Source organism: Pongo pygmaeus, chromosome 15 (genome assembly GCF_028885625.2).
Source record: "Pongo pygmaeus isolate AG05252 chromosome 15, NHGRI_mPonPyg2-v2.0_pri, whole genome shotgun sequence".
Taxonomy (NCBI): Eukaryota; Metazoa; Chordata; class Mammalia; order Primates; family Hominidae; genus Pongo; species Pongo pygmaeus.
This window is the reverse complement of record NC_072388.2, coordinates 28,999,075-29,023,257: the sequence shown is the minus strand read 5'-3', so window position 1 is coordinate 29,023,257 and position 24,183 is coordinate 28,999,075. Positions and strand designations below refer to the sequence as shown.

At 37.2% G+C, this 24,183-nt stretch overlaps 1 protein-coding gene across 3 annotated transcripts in view; it reads right to left on the bottom strand.

The window, feature by feature from the left end:
* Positions 1–6,848: 6,848 nt before the first annotated feature.
* The window catches only part of SCFD1 (sec1 family domain containing 1), a 105,672-nt gene continuing 88,337 nt past the window's right edge, over positions 6,849–24,183 (bottom strand). For all 3 annotated transcript variants that reach the window (XM_063651498.1, XM_054448284.2, XM_054448286.2), the window contains 5 exons: positions 22,221–22,273; positions 19,686–19,719; positions 19,043–19,108; positions 7,809–7,877; positions 6,849–7,076 (listed from right to left, as the gene is read on the bottom strand). In XM_063651498.1, the coding sequence (XP_063507568.1) occupies positions 7,053–7,076; positions 7,809–7,877; positions 19,043–19,108; positions 19,686–19,719; positions 22,221–22,273 (246 nt within the window). In that variant the 3' untranslated portion in view covers positions 6,849–7,052. The remainder of the gene's footprint in view (positions 7,077–7,808; positions 7,878–19,042; positions 19,109–19,685; positions 19,720–22,220; positions 22,274–24,183) is intronic.

Here is a 24,183-nt window from a genome sequence, read left to right as displayed (position 1 = left end):
TGACTGGCCATCGCTGGCTCACAACATGGAGAAGGCAAGCATCAAACTGTTTCCAAGTAACTTAACTATGTCCCAGACCAAAGCTTGAGAATAACTGTGGGAATACGAAAATATCCAGCACCCAACAGGTAAAATTTGCATTTAAAATCTAATCAATACTTCCCGGGAATGCAAAATGCCGCCCTTTCTGGATTTTGGCCCAGTGAGAACCATTTTGGGCTTCTTACCCCTAGAACTGTAAGATAATATATTTGTGGTATTTGAAGCCACTACATTTGTGATAATTTGTTATAGCACCAATAGAAGCCTAATACAGACATCGTAGGTTTTGTCTTTAGAAGTTTGATTTGGGTCTTTGTTGTATGTTTCATGCCTCTACTCAAAAAGTTCAGTCTTCCCCTAACTTCTTGAACATATGAAATAGCTATAATAAATACTTTACTATCCTCATCTACTAATTATAGCATCTGTGATGTTTTTGGTTAAGTTTAAATGGATTTTTTAATCCTCATTATGTTTTGTGTTTGCTTGTTGCTTTTCATTCCTGGTAAGTTTTGATTAGATTTTAAACTCAAATTTTACCTTGTTGGGTGCTGGATATTTTTGTATTTCTGTAGTTATTCTTGAGTTTTGGTCTGGGATATAGTTAAGTTACTTGGAAACAGTTTGATGCTTTTGGGCATTGCTTTCAAGCTTTGTTAGGTAGGACCAGAACAGTGCTTAGACTAAAGTTATTTTTTCCTTGCTGCTAAGGCAAAATATTTGTGAGTTTTTAAATGCGATTCTCTGTGAATTACACATTTTTATATTCTGGTTGGTTCCTGGTCCGTCTGAGGGCTATTCCTTCTAATGCTTTTGGATGGTTCTTCTCCCAGTCTCAGGTAGCTTCTTCACTTGCACATGTCGAACTGTAACAGTAGAAGAGAACCCTCTGCTGAGCTTGAGTTCTCTATGTAGCGCTCTCCTTTCTGGTACTCCACCTTGAAAACTACAGCCCTCTTGGTCACCTTGGACTCCCAGAACTGCCGCCTCAACTAAAGGAGACAAGGGGTCTCCACCTGGGTTCGCCCTTCTGGCACCACAGTCCAGAAACTTTCTCCAGGCAATAAGCTGAGGCAATCTAAGGATGCTCCCATTTATTTCCTGTCTCTCAGGGATCACAGTCTTTGTTGTTGATGTCCGATGTGTTAAGAACTGTTGCTGCGTGTATTTTGTCCAGTTTTAAAGTTGTTTCTGATGGGAGGTTAAACCTGGTACATATTTCTTCCATCTTGGAAGAAAGCGGTGGTTTCATTTTTTAATATGAAGTAGTTTCATTTTACTTATATGATATCTACAAGATGAGTAGTGATGTCCCTTTCTTCATTCCTAGTATTGGAGTTTTGTGTCTTTTCATTTTCTTTTTTTTTCATCTGTTTTGCCAGAAGTTTGTTCTTCTCTATATCAGCTTGGGCTGCCATGACAAGATACTGCAGACTCTGTTGCTAAAAGAACAGACATTTATTTTCTCACAGTTCAGAGGCTGGAAGTCTAAGATCAAGGTGCCCTCAGGGCTGGTTCCCAGTGAAGTCTCTTGGTGGCTTGTAGATATCCACCTTCTTGCTGGGTCCTCACGCAGCCTTTCTTCTGTGCACATGTGGAGAGAGGGAGAGGTGTCTGGTGTCTCTTTCTCCTCTTAGAAGGACACCAGTCCTATTGGATTAGCGCCTCATCTTTATGACCTCACTTAACCTTAATTACCCCCTAAAGCCCTATCTGTAAGTAAATGTAGTCACATTGGAGATTAAAGCTTCATTCAGCATGTGAATATGCCAGGGGGTGGGGGTGGTAACACAATTTAGTCCTTAACATTCTCTATCACGTTGGATTCTGACTCATTAATTTCTGCTTTGTTATTTCATTTTACTACCTTTTTCTTGTTGATTTTATTATTTTTCTAACTTCTTGTGATGGATGCTTAGTTTATCAATTTCAACCTTAATTTTTATAATTTGTTTTTGAACTCTAAATGGGCCTTAAAATTCTGTAATTGTATCAACACATTTTAATATGTAGTATTTTTGTGGTTGTTCAACTTATTCATTTAAAAATATTTCCTAACTTATAACTTATTGGGTTAATTAGAACTGTGTCTCAACTAAGCCTAGTGTGGGCTTTTGAATTGAAAGTCTGCTATTGATTTCTAACTTACATTGTGATTCAGATATGCTCAAAATGATTTCAGTCATTTGACTTGCTTCATGGTAAGATCAGATTTTAAAAATATTCCATACCTGCTTCAGAAGATTATATGTTCTGTAATTGTTGAGTACAGGTTCACTGTAGTCATTTAGCAAGGTTTGTTAATTGTACTTTCAAATATTTTACATCTTTATTTTTTCCTGTTTGTGAATGCCATGTAAGAATCTCCCAGTATAATTATAAACTTACTGATGTAAAATACACATAAAATGTATTTTAAAGTTTACAATTCAGTGCATTACATATATTCACAATGTGTAACCGTCACCACTATCTAATTCCAAAACTTTTTCATCATCCCAAATGAAACATCGTACCCATTAAGCAGTTGCTCCCCACCCTCTATTCCCCTAACCCCTGCAACCACAAATCTGCTTTCTGTCTTTATGCATTTGTCTGTTCTGGACATTTCATATAAAGGGAATAATACAATATGTAGCTTTTCTGTCTAGTTTCTTTCACTTCATATAATGCTTTCAAGATTCAACTATGTTGTAGCATGTATCAGTACTTCACTCTTTTTTATGGCTGAAAAATATTCCATTGAATGAATATATCACGTCTTATTCATTCAGTGATGGATATTTGGGTTGTTTCCACCTTTTGGCTATCATGCATAATACATTGGTGTACAAGATTTGTTCAAACAGTCATTTTCAGTTCTTTTGAGAAGATATCTAGCAATAGAATTGCTGGGTCATATAGTGATATTGTGATTTGTAATAAGAAATATAGATTTGGTCTTTGTTCCCATTTCCTGTCACACAGGTCCAGAAACCCTTGTAATAGCCAAAGTATGTCTTTTTGTAAGGTCATGAGATGCCTGATAGCTGGGGGCTCCTTGATAGCCACAGGATGGGGGCTGGTTGCTAGGGGAACTCATCATGTGATTAGAGGGTTGGAACTTTCAGTCCCATCCTTTGATCTCCAAGGATAGAAGAGGGACTGAAGGTTGAGTTGATAAGCAATGGCCAGTGATTTAATCAGTCATGCTTATATTAATGAAGCCTCCATTAAAAACCCACAAGTACAGAGTTTGAAGAGCTTCTGGGTTGCTGAACATGGGGAGGTAGCTGGAAGGGTGGTGCCCCACACAGGACATGGAAGCTCCACACCCCTTCCTGCATACCTCCCATAGCCCGGGAGGTTAAGGCTGCAGTGAGCTGTAATCATGCCACTGTACTCCAGGCTGGGAGACAGAGCAAGCCCCTGTCTCATACATACATACATACATACATATGTACATATATATACAAACACATAAAGTTAATGAGTACTTAACAGATGGCAAAATGGGTTTATCTGTTTTAAAAAATTATTAGATATCATCTCAAGTGTTATCACTGCCACATTTTATCCAGTCAAGGACCATATGACACTGTCTGGCCAAACCTGTGGTTGGTTACCCCAAAAGTAGTGGCAGTTAAGTTGTTGCAAGTGACTACCCCCAACTGTTCTGAGATGGTGCTGGTTGGGATTCCAAAATCAGTCCAAAACATTTAGTAGGGAACTTACAGGGTGCTAGAGTGGTACTTGTGATGGAGTAAGAAAAAAAGATGTTCTACGATGTCTGCAACGAGGGGATTGGGATATGGAGTTTATGCGGGGTTTAAGGAATACAGCTGAGAGCCAGGGCTAGCTTCTACATTTTATCTTAGAGTGTTTTGGGCAGCAATATAAAAAAACTTATCAGTACCTGGGAATGTCCAAGCTTGCAGGGGAAAACATGAAGCTAGCCAGGTCACACAGTGGTCAAGGCATTTTGTGTGTCGTGTGTCAGGGCAAAGAAAAGTTGGGATATGGGAGATCCTACAGTTTCGGATCATTAAGAGTTCTTCCAGTGCTCACTTCGGCAGCACATATACTAAAAAAAAAAAAAGAGTTCTTCCAGTTTGTGTTGTGATGTATTTAAATTCCTTTTTTAAGGCCATAAGTTGTTTCAAACGATGTTCTTTTAGTTTTACATAATTTTATTTTCAATCCTCTTCACATCTGGAATCACTTTTCTCCCACGTGAAGTACACACTTTAGACATTCCTTTGGTGAGATTCTGCTGGTGGCAAACTTTTTTTTTTTGGTGTGTACTTTGTCCTCTTTCTTAAGAGCATTTTGCTAGACATTAACATATAAGCTGGCAGTTCACTTTCATCAGTTTCAAAGATGCCATTCCACAATTTCATGTCTCACGGTTGCACCTGAGAAGTCAGCTCTCTCCTCCTCCTCCCGCCCCCTTCCCTTCCTCCTCCCTCCTTAGAAGTGAATCTTATTTTTCTTGTACTGTTTTTGTAAGAGTTATTTTTGGTATTCTGCAGTTTCATGATATCAAGGGGTGAACTTTTTATTTTTTTTATTCTGCTAGGAGGTGTCTATTTTGAAAAATTATTAGGTATCATCTCCTCAAGTGTTATCACTGCCACATTTTATCTCTTTTCTCCTTTGGGAACTCCAGATGACTGTTAGACCTTCCCATTCTTTAGACAAGGTCTTGCTGTTTCCCAGGCTGCAGTGGTGGGACCACAGGCACGTGCCACCCCCTGGGTAATTTTATTTTTTGTAGGCGTGGGGGGCTCCCTTTGTTGCCCGGTCTGGTTGACCTTCCCATTATTCATCTATTTTATTTTCGTTTGCTTCCATTATCTCTTTGTGTTACACTGTGGATAATTTCTTTTGCTCCATCTTCTGGTTCAGATTTTCTTCTTAGTCACATTTCATCTGTTGCTAAACCATCCACTGAGTTAAATTTTAGGAATTTTATTTTTAACTTCTAGTTTTTTTCAAATATGCTTTTATATTTTTGTATCCTTTAGGTATTTTCTAACATCTTTTGTATCTGTACACTCACTAAATCTTTCTCCAGTTAATGTTTTCTTTTTGAGATGGAGTTTTGCTCTTGCGGCCCAGGCTGGAGAGCAGTGGTGCAATCTTGGCTCATTGCAACCTCTGCCTCCCAGGTTCAACAGATTCTCCTGTCTCAGCCTCCTGAGTAGCTGGGATTACAGGCGCCTGCCACCACGCCCAGATAATTTTTTTATTTTTAGTGGAGACAGGGTTTCAGCACGTTGGCCAGGCTGGTCTTGAACTCCTGACCTCAGGCAATCTGCCCGCCTTGGCTTCCCTAAGTGCTGGGATTACAGGCGTTAGCCACCGCGCCCGGCCGTGTTTTCTTTATAGAAAGGATCTTGACTTTTTATACCTAAATTTCATCTTTTTTTCCTCTCTAGCCCTATGTCATAATTTATTGCTTGAAAAGAGGTATTTTTGACATTTATGTATGGAATATTTTTATTTATGTCTCAAAGACTCAGTATAACATTTAAACAAATTAATGTGCAGGGAAAGTCCTGAAATTACATTTCAAATACTATTAGTACACTGTCAGGAGCAGGGTAGAAGTTTTGCAAGCTTGATGAACACTGAATTAAAGTAAATGTGTGATGCACATTGCTGGCACTAAGAGAGGAAATATCGTATTTGGTGTGAGCTATTCTCTGCCATTTTGTGTTTGTCCTGAACACATTTCCACAGTGCTTTTTTTTTTTTTTTTTTTTTAACAGCCAAAGTTAGTATTTGATTACATTTGCTATAATATTTTTTTCTAGGCTATAATTACTGGTGTCATCAAACTTTAGTACCCTGATTACTTGTGTCTGTATTAAGTTAAAAAAATATAATTTGGACCCTGACTAGAGATTCTTTCTTTCAGCTCATACCCCAGTGAGGTAGAGAGGCTTACTGTTTGGGGATTGTGTTCTTTCTAGGATCCTTTTTTAGGGATATGACTTTAACTAGCTGGCTGCATAGGATAAACGTTACTTATGTTACTTACAAAAACTGCTTGATGTATTCTCAGTCCTTCCATTCCACCACACACTTTTGTCTCAGAATAAGTCAGTCAGATTAACAGACCCTTACCTATCTAGAATTATTTTTCTTGACCTGTGAATCTTGTATGTATTGTCAGTGTATTGTCTGTAACATTACAGATGCCTGTTGATATGAGGCTCATTAGGAGGGAAAGCTCCCTGGCCTTTATAATAGGAAGTGTTTACTTTTCTTCCCTTTCAAGCAATTGGCTTGCTTTTTATCTTATGGACGTGCTGAACGGTATGACTGATCAATGCTTCTTGTCAGTACTGCATACCAAAGAAGCTTGGAATGAAGTTTAACACTAACTTTTACATATTATTTACAACTTTATGAGATGAATGTTTTGTATTTGTCCATTCCAAATCATGTTAGTGTTGCCTTGGTCACCATTATATGAAGGAAGGACTTTATGTGATAAAATATACATAGGTGTGCCAGAAGAAAACTTAAAGTGGCTTAAAATCTCCATCTAAAATCTAGAGGCAACATGGATACCCAACAAACTATGAGAAAATAGTTGTATAATTAAAATGCATACAAGTAGGTGACTCATGAACCAATCAATCAAATAAAATTTGAATATGATAACCTTAATTTGAATATGATAACCTTAAAATGCCACCAGCTTCAATCATAACAACTTATTAGTTATTATATTAGTATTTTAATATACTCAGATGGAGTTTGCCTTACTTCCAAAGTACTTTCTCATTTATCAGAGAAAATGAACAATGTTGCAATTTTATTTCTGAAATGTTTTATTCTTTTAATCAATACATATTAAGTATAGAATTTCCTTAAAAATTAACAAATAACTCTGATTTTCACTGTTAGGACACTGTTACAGAGAAGGAAACATATTGCTCTTCTAACTTTTCTTTTTACATTTATCCACATTCCAAGTAGATTATCCAAGTAGATTATCATAGTAAGGTTCTTCTGTGTTACTTTTGTCCAAGTTGTGACAACTGAAACAAAACACAAAATCATACATAAAACTTTTAAAAAAGAGCACAAAAGAAACATTCAAACATATTTGTAAACCCCTTAATAAATCACTGCATTCCTAGAATAATAAATCCTAATGTTCACCACTAACTCAAATGTTAAACATTTGTAGATATTTAAAAACTGAAAGCTGGTCATGGTGGCTCATGCCTGTAATCCTAGCTATTTGGGAGGCTGAGGTGGGAGGATCACTTGAGGCCAGGAGTTTGAGACCAGCCTTAGCAACATAGCAAGAGACTGTCTCTACCAAGAAAAAGAAAAGAAAATGGAATTGCGATAAACATCGTCATAGTAAAGAAATGTAAACATTATTAGGTAAGTTACGTTCAATTGATGGAAAAGAAAAACCCTGGGAATTAAAAAAATTAGTGCTAACTTTGTGGCAATATAAAGAGAAATGTCACGAGTGACACACTACTGACAGTTCTCATATATTTTTGTATTTCTAAAGGATCATTAAAAGCCAAAGAAAAGGCTTTCAGTTCTGGAAGGATGGGCAAACTCCTACTGGAAACATTATTACTTATCAAGGCTTTCTCAGTCGTCCATGAAAACACCTTATCTTGGTATAGCTGGATGGCTTTGGTTTCAGCTGGTTCAGGTGAGTAAGTGGTTTTCTTTCTCTCTTTTGAAAAATATGAATAGCAGCTAGGGGTACGTTAACAGAAACAAACAACAAAGGTATACTTTACCTGTTTTATGAACTGTGTAGCATTAAAAAGCTCACTGCAGCCATATAAAATGTGTTTGCCTTGTTTCCCCTATAAAAATCGGAGTCAGAACTTAGATACAAGTAACAAGAAATATATTCACTATTCCCAAGAAAAGAGATTAATATGCTAGTTTTTGTTATTCTTAACAGTCTTTCTTCGGGATAGTGTTGGATTTTAGTGTACACATCTACCTAAAATTGCATGAAATAAAGAGGAATAAAGTGGTGAAATGAGCATAGTATTTTTGTCCCCCAAAATATATACTATGGTATACTATGGGTGCCATTTCCTATTACACTAAAAATAGAAGGAATCTGACTGTCAAATTTCACAGGACCAACAGTTACCTATAAAATCTTAGAACAACATTCTTCCAATGTAGGATGTGTACTACTTGAAGAATACATTCGAGTTTCTTTATGCTGAAAGTGGGCTATGGTGCAGGTGGCATGGATTGTGCTTTTAGTCTCACTTGAGCAACACAGTATTTATAAGTTAGTACATCTCATTCCACATTGTCAAAATCAGGAATAGAAGTCATAGTTACAATGTTGGAACCCAGTCACAACAGCCAAAACTTCTCTATTAGCGATTTGCTAATTTCTTGTACGTATTGTGAACCTGAAGGTAAATTCATGAGATTTCTTTTGTAATATAAAAAAGTTTATTCTAGAACAAAGTAATTTGAGGATTCATCAAAGAACAGAGGAATGATGGCTTTGTAACACAACTCTGTGATGTATAAGCTGAGCAAACACTGTTGGCTGAATACATGTCCTAGCTGGCCATCTCTGAGAATAAATAAAACAAAAGCCACAACTCAGATTTTTTTCAAAATGAGATGGTATATGGGTCATGTAATTGGGATTCTTGTGGCTAATAGGCATTAATTAAAGGTAGAGGCCACAGTATGCAAGGAGAAAGCACGCACAGGGAAACATTAGAGGGGTCCAGAACTTCTAGGCATAGCTCCCAGGAGAACCTGATTCTTGTTCAAGGAGAGGTCTTTTATGCCTCTCTGGTCAGGCAGGCAAAATTGGGCTGCATGACCAGGCTCAACTGCAGAAACCAAGGGAACATGACAGAAACCAGGTGAAAAATGTAAAATCAATCTTTACATTTCTATTAAACAATGCTGGCAAGCCAGCCCAAGGTTGCCCCCTGGTTTATCGTAGTCTCTAGCCCAGGCCCAGAATTCATCACTAGTTAGTATTTCATTCAGGTTTGGCTAAACATCAGTACCATGGATCCTGGTATTCTTGGAGATAAGCACAGGGGTACAGTAGCCCAGTGGAGATTAATCCTGACTTGTACAGTCCCCACCCTGGACCAAGCTTTCTTAACCAAATTACTCATCATCATTCTTTTCTAATCGTTTCTAGCCATCCAATGAAGTGTAGGTGTAATTTTAAAGAAACACTATAGCTTACCAAACACTCCAGTGCAAACTTGTTCTTCATCATGTACAAGCTTGATGACCCCTTTACTTCCTTTGTCAGTTAAAAATTGAACTTTATGGGCCAGGCGCAGTGGCTCATGCCTGTAATCTCAGCACTTTGGGAGGCCGAGGCAAGTGGATCACAAGGTCAGGAGTTCGAGACCAGCCTGGCCAGCATGGTGAAACCCCGTCTCTACTAAAAATACAAAAATTAGCCAGGTGTGGTGGCGCGTGCCTGTAATCCCAGCTACCCAGGAGGCTAAGGCAGGAGAATTGCTTGAACTCAGGAGGCAGAGGTTGCAGTGAGCCAAGACTGTGCCACTGCACTCCAGCCTGGGTGACAGAACGAGACTCTGTCTCAAAAAAAAAAAAAAAAGAAAAAAAGATTGAACTTTATAAAATATACCAATATACTGATTCAATGTAAAATTAACTCAATGTAGTTCTTTCTCTAACCAATCACGTTCCATCAAGAGAATACCTTGTGGTTTTAAGTCAAGTTCCCAATTCATCAATATTAGTATTATCAAATGTTTTTGATAAAATCAGTCGAATTATTTTTTTACCAATTATACCAAATAGCATTTACACTGTGAGTTAGATTAACAACATTACTAAATAAATCAGAATTACAGCAGTATTTTCTGGCACTTGCCCCTTATGTCATGGACTGGTATAAACCAAGGGCCATGTTAGTTAATTCTGTGTTACAAGTCTCATGTAGGCATAGTCGCATGTTTAGTTTCATACTACGAGACTGTACTGACACAGGTTTCCAATGATGTGAGGAAGGCTGTCATCCTTCTTAATAGGGCTGAATGGTAGGGAAAAGATTAGGATTATTCAGGACAAGAAAAACTAAGACTAAAAGGGATTTAAAAATCCTCTCAGGACAATAAACTGGGGGGCTTATTAGCTACTAAAAATTTAATGGATCTAAAGGGCATCTATGAATAATATAATAAAATATATAATGGTCAAAGACTAGATGCTTTGCCCGTATGATCAGAAAGAAGACAAGGATGTCTGCTCTTGCCTCTTCTATTCAACAATGTATTGAAGGTTCTAGCCAGGGCAGTTGCAGAAGACAGAAAAGAAGCAAAGCTATCTCTATTTATAGATTACATGATCTTGTATATAGAAACTTCTAAAAATCCATTAAAAACAATTAGAACTAATAAACTCAGCAAGGCTGTGAAACGTAAGATCAACATATAAAAATCAGTTGGATTTTTATGCACTTGGAATGAGGAATCCAAAAATGAACTTAAGAAAATGCCTTTCCTCTTTGACAAAATTCAACAGCCCTTCATGCTAAAAACTCTCAATGAATTAGGTATTGATGGGACGTATCTCAAAATAATAAGAGCTATTTATGACAAACCCACAGCCAATATCATACTGAATGGGCAAAAACTGGAAGCATTCCCTTTGAAAATGGTCACAAGACAGGGATGCCCTCTCTCACCACTCCTATTCAACATAGTGTTGGAAGTTCTGGCCAGGGCAATCAGGCAGGAGAAAGAAATAAAGGGTAATCAATCAGGAAAAGAGGAAGTCAAATTGTCCCTGTTTGCAGATGACATGATTATATATCTAGAAAACCGCATTATCTCAGCCCAAAATCTCCTTAAGCTGATAAGCAACTTCAGCAAAGTCTCAGGATACAAAATCAATGTGCAAAAATAACAAGCATTCTTATACACCAATAACAGACAAACAGAGAGCCAAATCATGAGTGAACTCCCATTCACAATTGCTTCAAAGAGAATAAAATACCTAGGAATCCAACTTACAAGGGATGTGAAGGACCTCTTCAAGGAGAACTACAAACCACTGCTCAAGGAAATAAAAGAGGACACAAACAAATAGAAGAACATTCCATGCTCATGGATAGGAAGAATCAATATCCTGAAAATGGCCATACTGCCCAAGGTAATTTACAGATTCAATGCCATCCCCATCAAGCTACCAATGACTTTCTTCACAGATTTGGAAAAAACTACTTTAAAGTTCATATGGAACCAAAAATGAGCCTGCACTGCCAAGTCAATCCTAAGCAAAAAGAACAAAGCTGGAGGCATCACACTACCTGACTTCAAACTATACTACAAGGCTACAGTAACCAAAACAGCATGGGACTGGTACCAAAACAGAGATATAGATTAATGGAACAGAACAGAGCCGTCAGAAATAATGCCACATATCTACAACCATCTGATCTTTGACAAACCTGACAAAAACAAGAAATGGGGAAAGGATTCCCTATTTAATAAATGGTGCTGGGAAAACTGGCTAGCCATATGTAGAAAGCTGAAACTGGATCCCTTCCTTACACCTTATACAAAAATTAATTCAAGATGGATTAAAGACTTAAATGTTAGACCTAAAACCATAAAAACCCTAGAAGAAAACCTAGGCATTACCATTCAGGACACAGGCATGGGCAAGGACTTCATGTCTAAAACACCAAAAGCAATGGCAACAAAAGCCAAAATTGACAAATGGAATCTAACTAAACTAAAGAGCTTCTGCACAGCAAAAGAAACTACCATCAGAGTGAACAGGCAACCTACAGAATGGGAAAAAATTTTTGCAATCTACTTATCTGACAAAGGGCTAATATCCAGAATCTACAAAGAACTCAAATTTACAAGAAAAAAACAACCCCATCAAAAAGTGGGCGAAGGATATGAACAGATACTTCTCAAAAGAAGACATTTATGCAGCCAACAGACACATGAGAAAATGCTCATCATCACTGGCCATCAGAGAAATGCAAATCAAAACCACAATCAGATACCATCTCACACCAGTTAGAATGGCAATCATTAAAAAAGTCAGGAAACAACAGGTGCTGGAGAGGCATGTGGAGAAATAGGAACATTTTTACACTGTTGGTGGGACTGTAAACTAGTTCAACCCTTGTGGAAGACAGTGTGGTGATTCCTCAAGGATGCAGAACTAGAAATACCATTTGACCCAGCCATCCCATTACTGGGTATATATCCAAAGGATTATAAATCATGCTGCTATAAAGGCACACACACAGGTATGTTTACTGGGACACTATTCACAATAGCAAAGACTTGGAACTAACCCAAATGTCCATCAATGATATACTAGATTAAGAAAATGTGGCACATATACACCATGGAATCCTATGCAGCCATAAAACAGGATGAGTTCCTGTCCTTTGTAGGGACATGGATGAAGCTGGAAACCATCATTCCCAGCAAACTATAGCAAGAACAAAAAACCAAACACCGCATGTTCTCACTCATAGGTGGGAACTGAACAATGAGAACACATGGACACAGGAAGGGGAACATCACACACCAGGACCTGTAGTGGGGTAGGGGGAACGGGGAGGGAAAGCATTAGGAGATATACCTAATGTAAATGACGAGTTAATGGGTGCAGCACACCAACATGGCACATGTATACACATGTAACAAACCTGCATGTTGTGCACATGCACCCTAGAACTTAAAAAAAAAAGAAAATGCCTTCATAACAGCATAAAAATATACTCTGAAGACTACAAAATATTATTGAAAGAAATTAAAGATATAAAAGGAAAAACATCCCCTATTCATGGACCAGAAGCCTTAATTAACATTAAGATGAAAATACTCCCCAAACTGATCCAGAGATTTAACACAGTCTTTGGAGACATTCACAAATTCTGAAATTCATAAAAAATTGCAAAAGACCCAGAAAAGCCTAAACAATAAAGTAGGACTCACATGTGTCCTGATTTCAAAACATACTAAGAAAGCCATGATGATCAACACAGTGTAATACTGGCGCAAGAACAGACCTATAGATCCAAATAATGGAATTGAGAGTTCAGAAATAAACCCATACACATCAAGTGATTTTCAACAAGGTTGCCAAAAAACCATTACATGGGGGAAAGAATAGTCTTTTCAACAGATGGCAGTGGAACAACTGGATATGCAAAAAGATGAAACTGGATCTTCATACCATATTAAAAAATTATACAACTCTTAGAGGAAAACTCAGGGTCAAATCTTTATGACCTTAGATTTGGCAAAGGATTCTTAGATATGCCACGAAAAGCCCAGGCAACAAAAGAAAAAAAGAGATACACTGGACTTCGCCGAAATACACTTTTACACTTTAAAAGACACCATCACAAAAAGAGAAAAGACAACCCAGAGAATGGGGGGAAAAAATCTGGAAATCATGTATCTGATACGGGATTTGTATCAATATTACATCAAGAATTCTTACAACTCAACCATAAAAAGGCAAAATAACCCAATTAAAAATGGACAAAGGGGCCAGGCGTGGTGGTTCAAGCCTGTAATCCCAACACCTTGGGAAGCCAAGGTGGATGATGGTGGTGCACGCCTGTAATCCCAGTTACTTGGGAGGCTGAGGCAGGAGAATCGCTTGAACCCCGGAGGCAGAGGTTGCAGTGAGCCGAGATTGCACCACTGCACTCCAGCCTGGGTGACAGAACGAGACTCCGTCTCAAAAAAAAAAAAAGGACAAAGGATCTAAACAGACATTTCTCCAAAGATATACAAATGGCCAATACACATGTGAAAAGATTCTTGACTTCATAAGTCATCAGGAAAATATAGATAACAAAGCAAGTGTTAGTAATGAAGTGGAGAAGTGAGAACCCTCATACACTGCTGAGGGGAATGTAAAATGGTGCAGCTGCTTTGGAAAACAGTCTGTAGTTCTTCAAATGATTACAGTTACTAAGTGACGCAACAATTCCACTCTTAGGTATATACCTAAAAGAAGTGAAAACATACATTCACACAGAATTATGGTGGCCATTATCTATGGTTCCACGTGGACAGCAACAGGTCTTGTCTAGAATACACACTCATTTGGATGTGTATACCTGGTAGCTGCAGGAATCACCTTTAACATTATTAGAGGCCACAGCAGAAACAATTTCAATTTAGACCTCCTACTTATATATCATTTGATAAAGAAACTCACTTTACTGCAGGTCCAGTTCAACAATGTGCTAACAACCATTATCTACCATAGACTAACTTATATACCTCACCAAAGTATTAGAGCAAATGTTTGAAACACTTTTCAAATTGGTAATGAGAGACAGAGTTACTTGCATGATGGAATGTGTGTCAAAACACAAAAGGCATGGAATTAAAGGGGGACTCAACACTAAATAGATTATAGAGATACTTCAGGAAAAATAAGGGAGGGGTGGAGTAATACAGGAACTGATAACAATTTCCTCCATATTTCTGAACATTTTTCTTTTTCTCTGACTGATCATGTAGAACATGGATATGGATTACATTTACAAGCTCAGGAAGAAGGATCAGTTGCAAACATGACATGAAGATAATACCTCTAAATATAACTGTCTGAGGAATGATGGAATGGACTGTTTTTATTTTCACCTATCTAAGCTTGGAATTAATGTTTTTTTTTGCATCTTTCCTCACATGTGGACAAGACAGTCCCATAAACTTGTAGTTATCCACCTCAACATCATGTGACTGGGAATGGACGAAGGGGAAAAGCACTGGCCAGTCTCACATTGCTGCAGCTCCACGGGTAAGTCCTCTTGCAGAATCTGATGGTCTCCTAACTCAGGGGTCAAGGTCTGGGTAAAAAACTAACGACAGGAGAAAGGAGGAAAAGTCTTTACTCTCAGAGAGGGAGCCAATAAGTGAATAATGCAAAAGAGAAAGTTAACATTATTTTGGTATCTCGTAAGAGCGTGGGAGCAAGAGAATGCTCTTAGCTATATTTACAGATGCCCGTAAGACCTGATGAAATTGTCTCCTTTATTTGAAGCTGTCTAAGATGGGTTGCAGGAGATTTAATAATTTAATCTGCAGAATTCTGTCTGAATCTTGATGATGCTAATAACATCTTGAGGATAAATACAGAATAATTCTAATGCTTGCCTTTTGGCTCCGTTGGTTTTATCTATTGTAGAGAACCACTTTTGGGAGGCAAAATTAGGACACTGTTGGCTCTGAAATGCACACAAACGATTTTGTTGAACAACAAAGTCACAGACCGCCACGTAACTATTAAACACAGTTATGATTTGTTGAGAAAGGTGTCCAGAAACACAGACATAAAATAACTGCTGCATTTCCAACTAGTCATAGTTATCATGTGCTCTAATGCCTATGTACCTTGTTTCTGTGGGCGGAAGGCACTAAGGTTAAAAAAATTCTTAGTACTGAAACCAAGTAAAGGATAACTAGGTGGGCTCACACACTTACAGCCCTGATCTTTTGCTGAGGATAATTACTACTCATATGACACTGTCTCGGGGAACTGAAAACTTTTGTCTTCCCTCGCCCGCCATCTCTCAAAAGGTTCCTGAAAGATTTTGGATCCAAAAGATATATTCAAACTATATTCAAGCAATAGAAACTCAATGGCAACAACTTATTTGGTGGTTAAACCAATTTGGGCTGAAACACTGGCACAGTTCTATGAGTCCTATGGTAAGCCCAATTTGCCTTTAATGAAAAGAGACATACTGAGCAAGACGACTTAATGACCTACCAGTTGCTGACAAGAAATGTTATTTCAGGAGGAAGGGAAATGGTGGCAAGCAGCCTGGAAAAATGATAAAACAAACTCAACAGTTACATAAAGATGGGAAGTTACATGTACCCAGACTCAAGAAGGATTAAGTACGCTCCTCAATTAAAAGTCAAAGTAGTGCAAGGAAAATGGCCTGGTGTCTTGGCAGAGCAAGCAAAAAGAATGAATTTATGGGAAACTTATGGTGCCTCAGTCAATTACAACATTTTGGTATATAAGCAAGAGCTGATTTTGTTGAGAAAGATGAGAAAACATTTAGTAAGCAATCTAAATCATCATGTAATTGCTACTTGGTGCAAATGGTATCATTGGTGAGGTTCATATGAACAAATCCTATGACTAAATGAATGAGCAAATGTATAAGGAAATTGAATTAAAACCCCTACAAGATGGTCTTCTGGTAAAAGACTAGATTATCAGAGAAAGAACTAGATTAATAATTGTTATAAAATTTCACAAAACTCAACTTTCTGTGGTAGAAAGGTAAAACTGTCAAGCTTGTACATGATTAAGAACAAGTTTTCACTGGACTATCTGGTAAACTGCAATTTTTTTAAAAGTTATAATCTACTTCAGTAACTACAAATGATTAGTATTTTGGTGTTTATCTTCTTGTTTTTCTGTTATATAATGTAAAAGATGCCAAAAGAAGAATGATGACAAATGATTAAAAAAGCTTAACCAAGGGTAAGAGCGTGTGGAATGCGTTAAGTGTCTATTCCAACCATGTGTTTATCCCTGGGAACACCTGGAACCAGTCATGTTGCTAACTGTTGGCCAAACCTGAATGAAATGTTCTAACTAGTGATGAATATAGTCCTGTGCTAGAGTCAAGACTAGGGGGCAACATGTACTAGCTTGTCAGCACCGTTTATAGAGATGGTTTGCATCTGGTTTCTGTCATATTCCCTTGGTTTCTGCATTTGAGCCTGGTCATGCAACTTAATTTTCGCTATGAAACTAGAGGAGTATTAACCATTCCCACTTGAAAACCAGCACAAGACAAGGATGCCCTCCCTGACCACTGCTATTCAACACAGTATTGGAAGTTCTGGCCAGGGCAATCAGGCAAGAGAAAGAAAAAAGACATCCAAATAGGAAGACAGGAAGTCAAACTGTCTCTGTATGCAGATGACATGATCCTATATTTAGAAAAGCCCACACAGCCTCAGCCCAACAGCTTCTTAAGCTGATAAACAACTTCAGCAAGGTCTCAGGATACAAAATCAATGTGCAAAAATCACTAGCATGCCTATACAACAGTAACAGTCAAGCAGAGAGCCAAATCAGGAAGAAGCTCCCATTCACAATTGCCACAAAAAGAATAAAATACCCAAGAATACAGCTAACTAGGGAGGTGAAAGATCTCTACAAGCAGAACTACAAACCACTGCTCACATAAATCAGAGATGACACAAACAAATGGACAAACATCCCATGCTCATGGATAGGAAGAAGAAATATCATTAAAATGGCCATACTGCCCAAAGCAATTGATAGATTCAATGCTATTGCTATTAAATTACCACTGACATTCTTCACAGAACTAGAGAAAACTATTTTAAAATTCATATGGAACCAAAAAAGAGCCAAAATAGCCAGGGCAATCATAAGGAAAAAGAACAAAGCTATACAGTAGCCAAAACAGCATGGTACTGGTACAAAAACAGACCTACAGACCAATCAAACAGAACAGAGAACCAAGAAATAAGACTGCATACCTACAACCATCTGATCTTCGACAAACCTGACAAAAGCAATGGAGAAAGGACTCCCTATTCAATAAATGGTGCTAGGATAACTGGCTAGCCATATGCAGAAAACTCAAACTGGACCTCTTCCTTACACCACATACAAAAATCAACTCAAGATGGATTAAAGACTTAAATGTTAAACCCAAAACTATAAAAACCCTGGAAGACAACCTAGGCACTATCATTCTGGACATAGGAATGGGCAAAGATTTCATGACAAAGACACCAAAAGTAACCACAACAAAAGCAAAAATTGACAAATGGGATCAAACTAAAGAGCTTCTACATAGCAAAAGGCCATTATCATTAGCAAACTAACTCAGGAACAGAAAACCAAATACTGCATGTTCTCATTTATAAGCGGGAGCTAAATGATGAGAACACATGGACACATCAGAGGGGAACAACACACACTGGGGCCTGGTGGAGGGTGGGAAGAGGGAGAGGATCAGGAGAAATAACAAATAGGTACTAGGCTTAATACCTGAGTGGTGAAATAATCTGTACAACAAACCCCATGACACGAGTTTACCTATGTAACAAAACTGCACTTGTACCCCTGAACTTAAAAATTAAAAAAATAAAAAACCTTTGTACAAGACCAGGGCTCTTCTGAAACTAAGGTATCTCACATATATCTTGGTGGTTCACGATGCAAAGATGAAGCGTGTCCTATGAAACTGAGATAGAATCCCAAGAGTAGTTATTTGTTTTGGAGCTCTGTGGCATCTGCCTGTGTGTTTTTGTCTTCACTGTACCACAACCCTCTTCCATTATTAAGGCCATACATGACATAAGGACATAAAGAATGATCATTATTTAATGTTAAGTGAATAAGTGAAGATTACAAAATGACATTCTAAAAATAGCTAATTCTGTTGCCCCTGAATTTTAAATAGTGTTTTTCCTCTTCAAAATATGCCCCTTCCTTCCTTCCTTTTTGCTTAGCTGTCTGCCACTCCCTGCACTCCCTTTCATTTGCTACCTCTATAGCTCCTGTTTGCTGAAAAAACAAAACAAAAAAATCCAAGTTTGATAGAAGTATGTTGCTGATTTAAGCTAATAGGATAGGAGTAAAGTGCATATTATTCAGATAAATGAGTTTTGTAAATCATTTCACCATGAGAGTTTTTTTTTTTTTTTTTTTGGGAAGAGGTCTCTAAGCATTGGATGTTATATTAAGACAGGTAGCTGCAAAGTGCATTATATCAATAAGATACATTGTTTTCTAGATTAAGTACAATTTTAGGCCAGAAATGAATGTGACAGGAATAGGAAAACAATAAACATTTAAAAATCATATATGCATGATTTTAAAACTACCTTCTAGAAAAGAAGTTATAGAAGGATCAGGATAGCCATCAGAGAATGCTAGTATTCTACCTATGAAACCATCTAACAACAGAATAAAAAGGCTAAATAAAATGTACCTTTATGTAGTCAACAAGATTCTGATATTCAATGTAGTTGCCTCCTCCCACCACAAAAACAATGGCCTAAAATGCAAACAGATAAAAAAAAAACACGGTTTTTAGTCTGAAACCTATTCTAAAATTAAGGTTAAAAAATGCTAGCCAAAAGTCATATTCTAAGCCCCTGATGCTATTTTAACTATTAAGAAATGTTTCTAAAAAGTCAATTTATAAATTTCTAATGTCTCTTGAGTAGTATGAACAAGAGATTTTTCAGAAACAATTTAGAAGAAAATAACTATAATTTCCAATATATGTTATTTACTGTATTTTTTACAGAGAAGCTTCTTTGTATTTCAAATGAAAACAGTCATGATTATCTTCATAAATGTTTGGAATCCAATTTCAGAAAAAGGTTCCACACATGTAAAACTCTCACTGCAATGTGAAATACTTCATTTCCTGTGAATTATTTGTCAGTTATTTTTAAGCTTAAAATATTATAAATATAAGCAGCTTTATAAATTAGAAAAATATAATTGCTAGGCCAAATTACCATACACTAATCATCATAAACCCATGTTTGGGACAGACAGTCTTCAAGATTGGTCACCTTTCATCTTTCCTTTCTAGGAACAGAGAATTTTTATATGAAACTTACCTCTTGAAATGGATTTTTATTTCTGGGAACTGAGCTGTAATAAAGAAAAACCGTACTGAAAATTTCACCCATGGCTTTTTTATTATGAATAAAATAGGTATGGGAAATACACACACGTGCACTATTAGGTAAGTATTTACAATTCTACCTCCTTCACCTTCTTAGAGGGGTGGGTCCTTTAATTTTGCAGAGCCAGGTATTAACTGGGTTTCATAAGAAGCAGCTAGAAAAGGGAGATATCTCAGAGTCTAAAAGGAAATGGGTCAACCTATTACTTTAACATAAAATTCTAGATGACTGAGCAGCAACTCCCATGAGGAGGAGCGTTAAGTCTGGGTTTGTGGTGAATGGATAAGGCATATATTTTATGTGGTAAATTTTTACCATACTCAATATTATATATAGTTTGTGGGTATCTACATTTGTGGAAAAACTGTAGAAATACATGTATGGGAAGAATAACAACTCAGGAAGCAAACGGGGAAGGGAGGGAGGGATCTGAATTTTGCTGTAGCTTATTTATTAAAGATCTCTTAGACACCAAAGTATTATAAAGACATTTTTCAAAGCTTTTGTGAGTCTAGACTTACATTTGAGTGCTAAAACAGGCTGCAGAGTATGACTTCAAAGGACAACTTAGATTTTCCCCTAAGTAATTTTTGAAAATTTCAACTGAGAAAAGAGGGCTATTATAACTTTCCTTAATTGTTCAAAGGCTGATGACACAGTTCTATCATCTTTTCCTCATTTCTATGGCCTGTCTGAGTATTCCACAGAAGAAGCTACAAGTCCACCTGACTGAAATGCCTCTTCAGTGTTTCAGTTCCTTAAAGAGTAGACATGGATGAGGAGAGGTAAGACTTATAGAATAGTATTACTAGTTATTAATCACCAAGATTTAACTGTGATGGGATAGCTCAGGAGAAGGCTCTGTTAAAAATGAAACTCTAAGCGTATCTGTCTTGTCAATGCTAATACTCTTCCTTATTACCATGCATAAACTACATTAAGGATTAAACATTTCTCAGTAAATTTCCAAGAAGCCAAGTATAATCTCCCTTGATATCCATGAAGGACTGGTTCCAGGAACCTCCATAGACACCAAAGTCGACAGATGCTCAAGTACCTTATGTAAAACGGTGTAGTGTTTGCATATAACCTACTCACATCTTCCCATATACTTTAAATAATCTCTAGATTACTTATAATACCTAATACAATGTAAATGCTATGTAAACAGTATTACAAACTATATAGTTTACATTGTATTAGGTATTGCTTAGAGAATAAACACAAGAAAAAAACTGTCTGTACATGCTCCGTATAGATTCAACCATCCGTTTTTCTCCCCAAATATTTTCGAACCCTGGTTGGTTGAATCCATGGATGAGGAACCCATGCATATTGAGGGCTAACTGTATATCTACTTGTTAGCTAAATGCAAGGAAGGAAAAAATGTAAGCTGGAGAATCATCAATATAGGAAAAGGTTGCTCATCCATTGTTGTAAAGTGTACAATCAGTGGTTTTCAGTATATTTACAGAGTTGTACAACCATCACTGTCTAATTTCAGAACATTTTTATCACCCCTAGAAGTCCTGTACCCATTAGCAGTCAATCCTCATCCCCCTTTCCATAATCCATTCTTTGTCAAATTCTCTCTTGCCAACAGCAGCTGCTATTGGCAGTTCTTACGCAATTTTGGTGATTATTTCTGGTAAATTCAGAAAAGGGAATAACATTTCAAGTTATCAAACAATTTAATCTAATGACTAGATTATTTTCACACCATCTACAAAGATATGAAAGCTTGGGATAGAGCAAATGTAAAGTTCTGAAGATCCCAAACATGAGGAACAGGCAACAAACTAGCTTCACTAGCTTTATCTAAGTTTCAGTGCTACAGACAAATCAGTCCAAAGCAGTTATTCCCGCCCCCCCACCCCCCTGCCCCCAATTCTGCCTATTCTTTTTCTGTATCTTGTAGGCTGTCATACCACCGCTAATTAAATCATGAAAAATAATATCCATAAGGATATCTTACCATCCAATGTCTGTGATAAAATGCAGAATTTATTTATAGAATGTTTCATTGACACAAGGTGTTATATAGCAATGGTTCCCAGTGACTTTAATTTTATGGACCAGTTAAATAAAAAACAACCAAACAACTGGTATCCAATATAAAGCTCCTATTTTTTTCAATTGGTCCAATAAGAATATTCATTTAAAAACAAATGTTATTGAAATTTCCCTCACCCACAATTAGTTTCTAATACCTCCACCATTTCATAAAAACACCAGTAAACGTCTAAATGGATTTGTGTGTGTGTATATGTGGAAGGAAAAACATCTAAATGCCAAGTATCATTACTAGAGATATCTCTGGATAATGAGATTATACATCCTTGTTTCCTTACGAGTTTTCCATATAGTTTGGATTTTTAATAAGCAGTACTATATAATAAAAAAATCAATTACTTCCATTCTTGAGGGGAAAAAATCCACAAGTTAAACAAGACAAAAGCTGCTTACCTGTCATTGCCCCGCAGCATTTTGGGATCAAAATATCTATAGTCATCAGTTTCCTATTAAAAAAAATGAACTTTACCATGACTGTGGAATTTCTCTTCAGAAGGTCAGTTTGGCTTAGATATCCTATTTTAATGAATCTATCAATTTTGTAGAATGTATAACAACCACCCCTAATACTTAATGAGCACTTACTATGTGCTAACCTTTATTCTAAGTGCTTTAGATGAAATTACTCAATCCCAATAATGGTCTATCAGATTGTTACTGTTACCCTCATTTTTCAGATTGGCAGTTTGGGGTAGAGAAAAGTTATGTAACTTTTCTAAAGTCACATGATTAGTAAGTATGGGAACTATAGGATTTGAACCCAGGCAGTCTACTTTCAATGCCCAAGTTCTTAATTACCATGCCAGAGAAACTAATTCTCTTCTGGAGTGTTGACAGGACTATCAAAACCTGATTCTCGACAAATATGCTACACATGTTGCTACTATTTAGTCCTGTACGCAGTGGGGTGGACACTGCTAATCAATCATAACACTCTCAGTAAACCCAAACATAGTGTAAGGATCCTTCAACGGTTTGCTCCAAGAAACCACTACCAGCCAGACTTACAAGGCAAGATAACGTATCTGATATCTTGCCTTAGTTTTAATTTATTCAATTAAGAAATGAAAGGAAAACATTTAATAAATGAACTGATAAAAATGCATCTAGAATTAGATTACAGCATTTCAAATGGATACAATCAAGATTATTTGTCAGGTCCAACTTAGTATACTTTGCTAATCTCTTTAGCGTTTTGCTAATCTCTTCATTGCCTCCCAATCAATTTGTCCATCTGGGAACAGGAGAAGGATGAGAATGCATCCTCACCTAGCAGATGAAAAAACACTTTCGAAACAGAAAAAGTTACTTTTTCCTAATTAAGTAAAAAAATATCCGTCTGCAATAACACGCCTTGCGTTATAAAGTGAAAGTCAAGGGAACTGATCAATGAACTTTCATAGCTTGGAGAAACATTTCAGTAAGATCCACAAGGTAGCCATCCATGTGTTTATGACAGAGAAATGTGGAAGGAATCTGTATGCTGGAATGAGCACCAGGCAGGAATATAGCAGTAGTAGGTTTCTGGTTCCAATTCTGCTGCTAAAAGTAGTGTGACTTGGGAAGTCACAACATTTCTTGGTTGCCTCTCCTCCACTGTTAAGATGACTTATGTTTCTTTAACTCTCTAGTTCTGGGATTCCATGAAGGGAATGATTCTTGCCCTAATCGATTCAGCATAATGGTAAAAAACTTGGCCTTTAGTTAAAATCTTAAGTTTGACATTTATTAGCTGTGTGTACTTGGGCAAGTTACATTGCACTACAGTGTCCTCATCTATAAAATGAAAATAATAATACTAGTACTTTTCTCAGAAAGTTCTAATGAGGATTAAGTGAGATAATAGGTGAAAAATGCTTTTTTTTTTTTTTTTAAGGCAGAGTCTTGCTCTGTCACCTAGGCTGGAGTGCAGTGGCATGATCTCGGCTTACTGCAGACTCTACCTCCTGGGTTCAAGCAATTCTCCTGCCTCAGCCTCCAGAGTAGCTGGGATTACAGGTGCGTGCCACCACGCCCCACTAATTTTTTATAGAGATGGGGTTTCACCATGTTGGCCAGGCTGGTTTTGAACTCCTGACCTCAAGTGATCCGCCTGCTTCGGCCTCCCAAAGTGCTAGGATTACAGGCTTGAGCCACCGAAAAATGCTTTGAACGATTTCTGGAACATGATAAGTACTCAATAAATGTTAGCTATTATCATTATTATTGTCATTATTTTTCATCTCAACTTCAAGATTAGGGGCAGTAACAAAATATCACAGAATTTTTTCTTTCTTTTTTTGAGACAGGGTCTCACTCTCACCCAGGATGGAGTGCAGTGGCACAATCTTGGCTCAATGCAGCCTCAGCCTCCTGA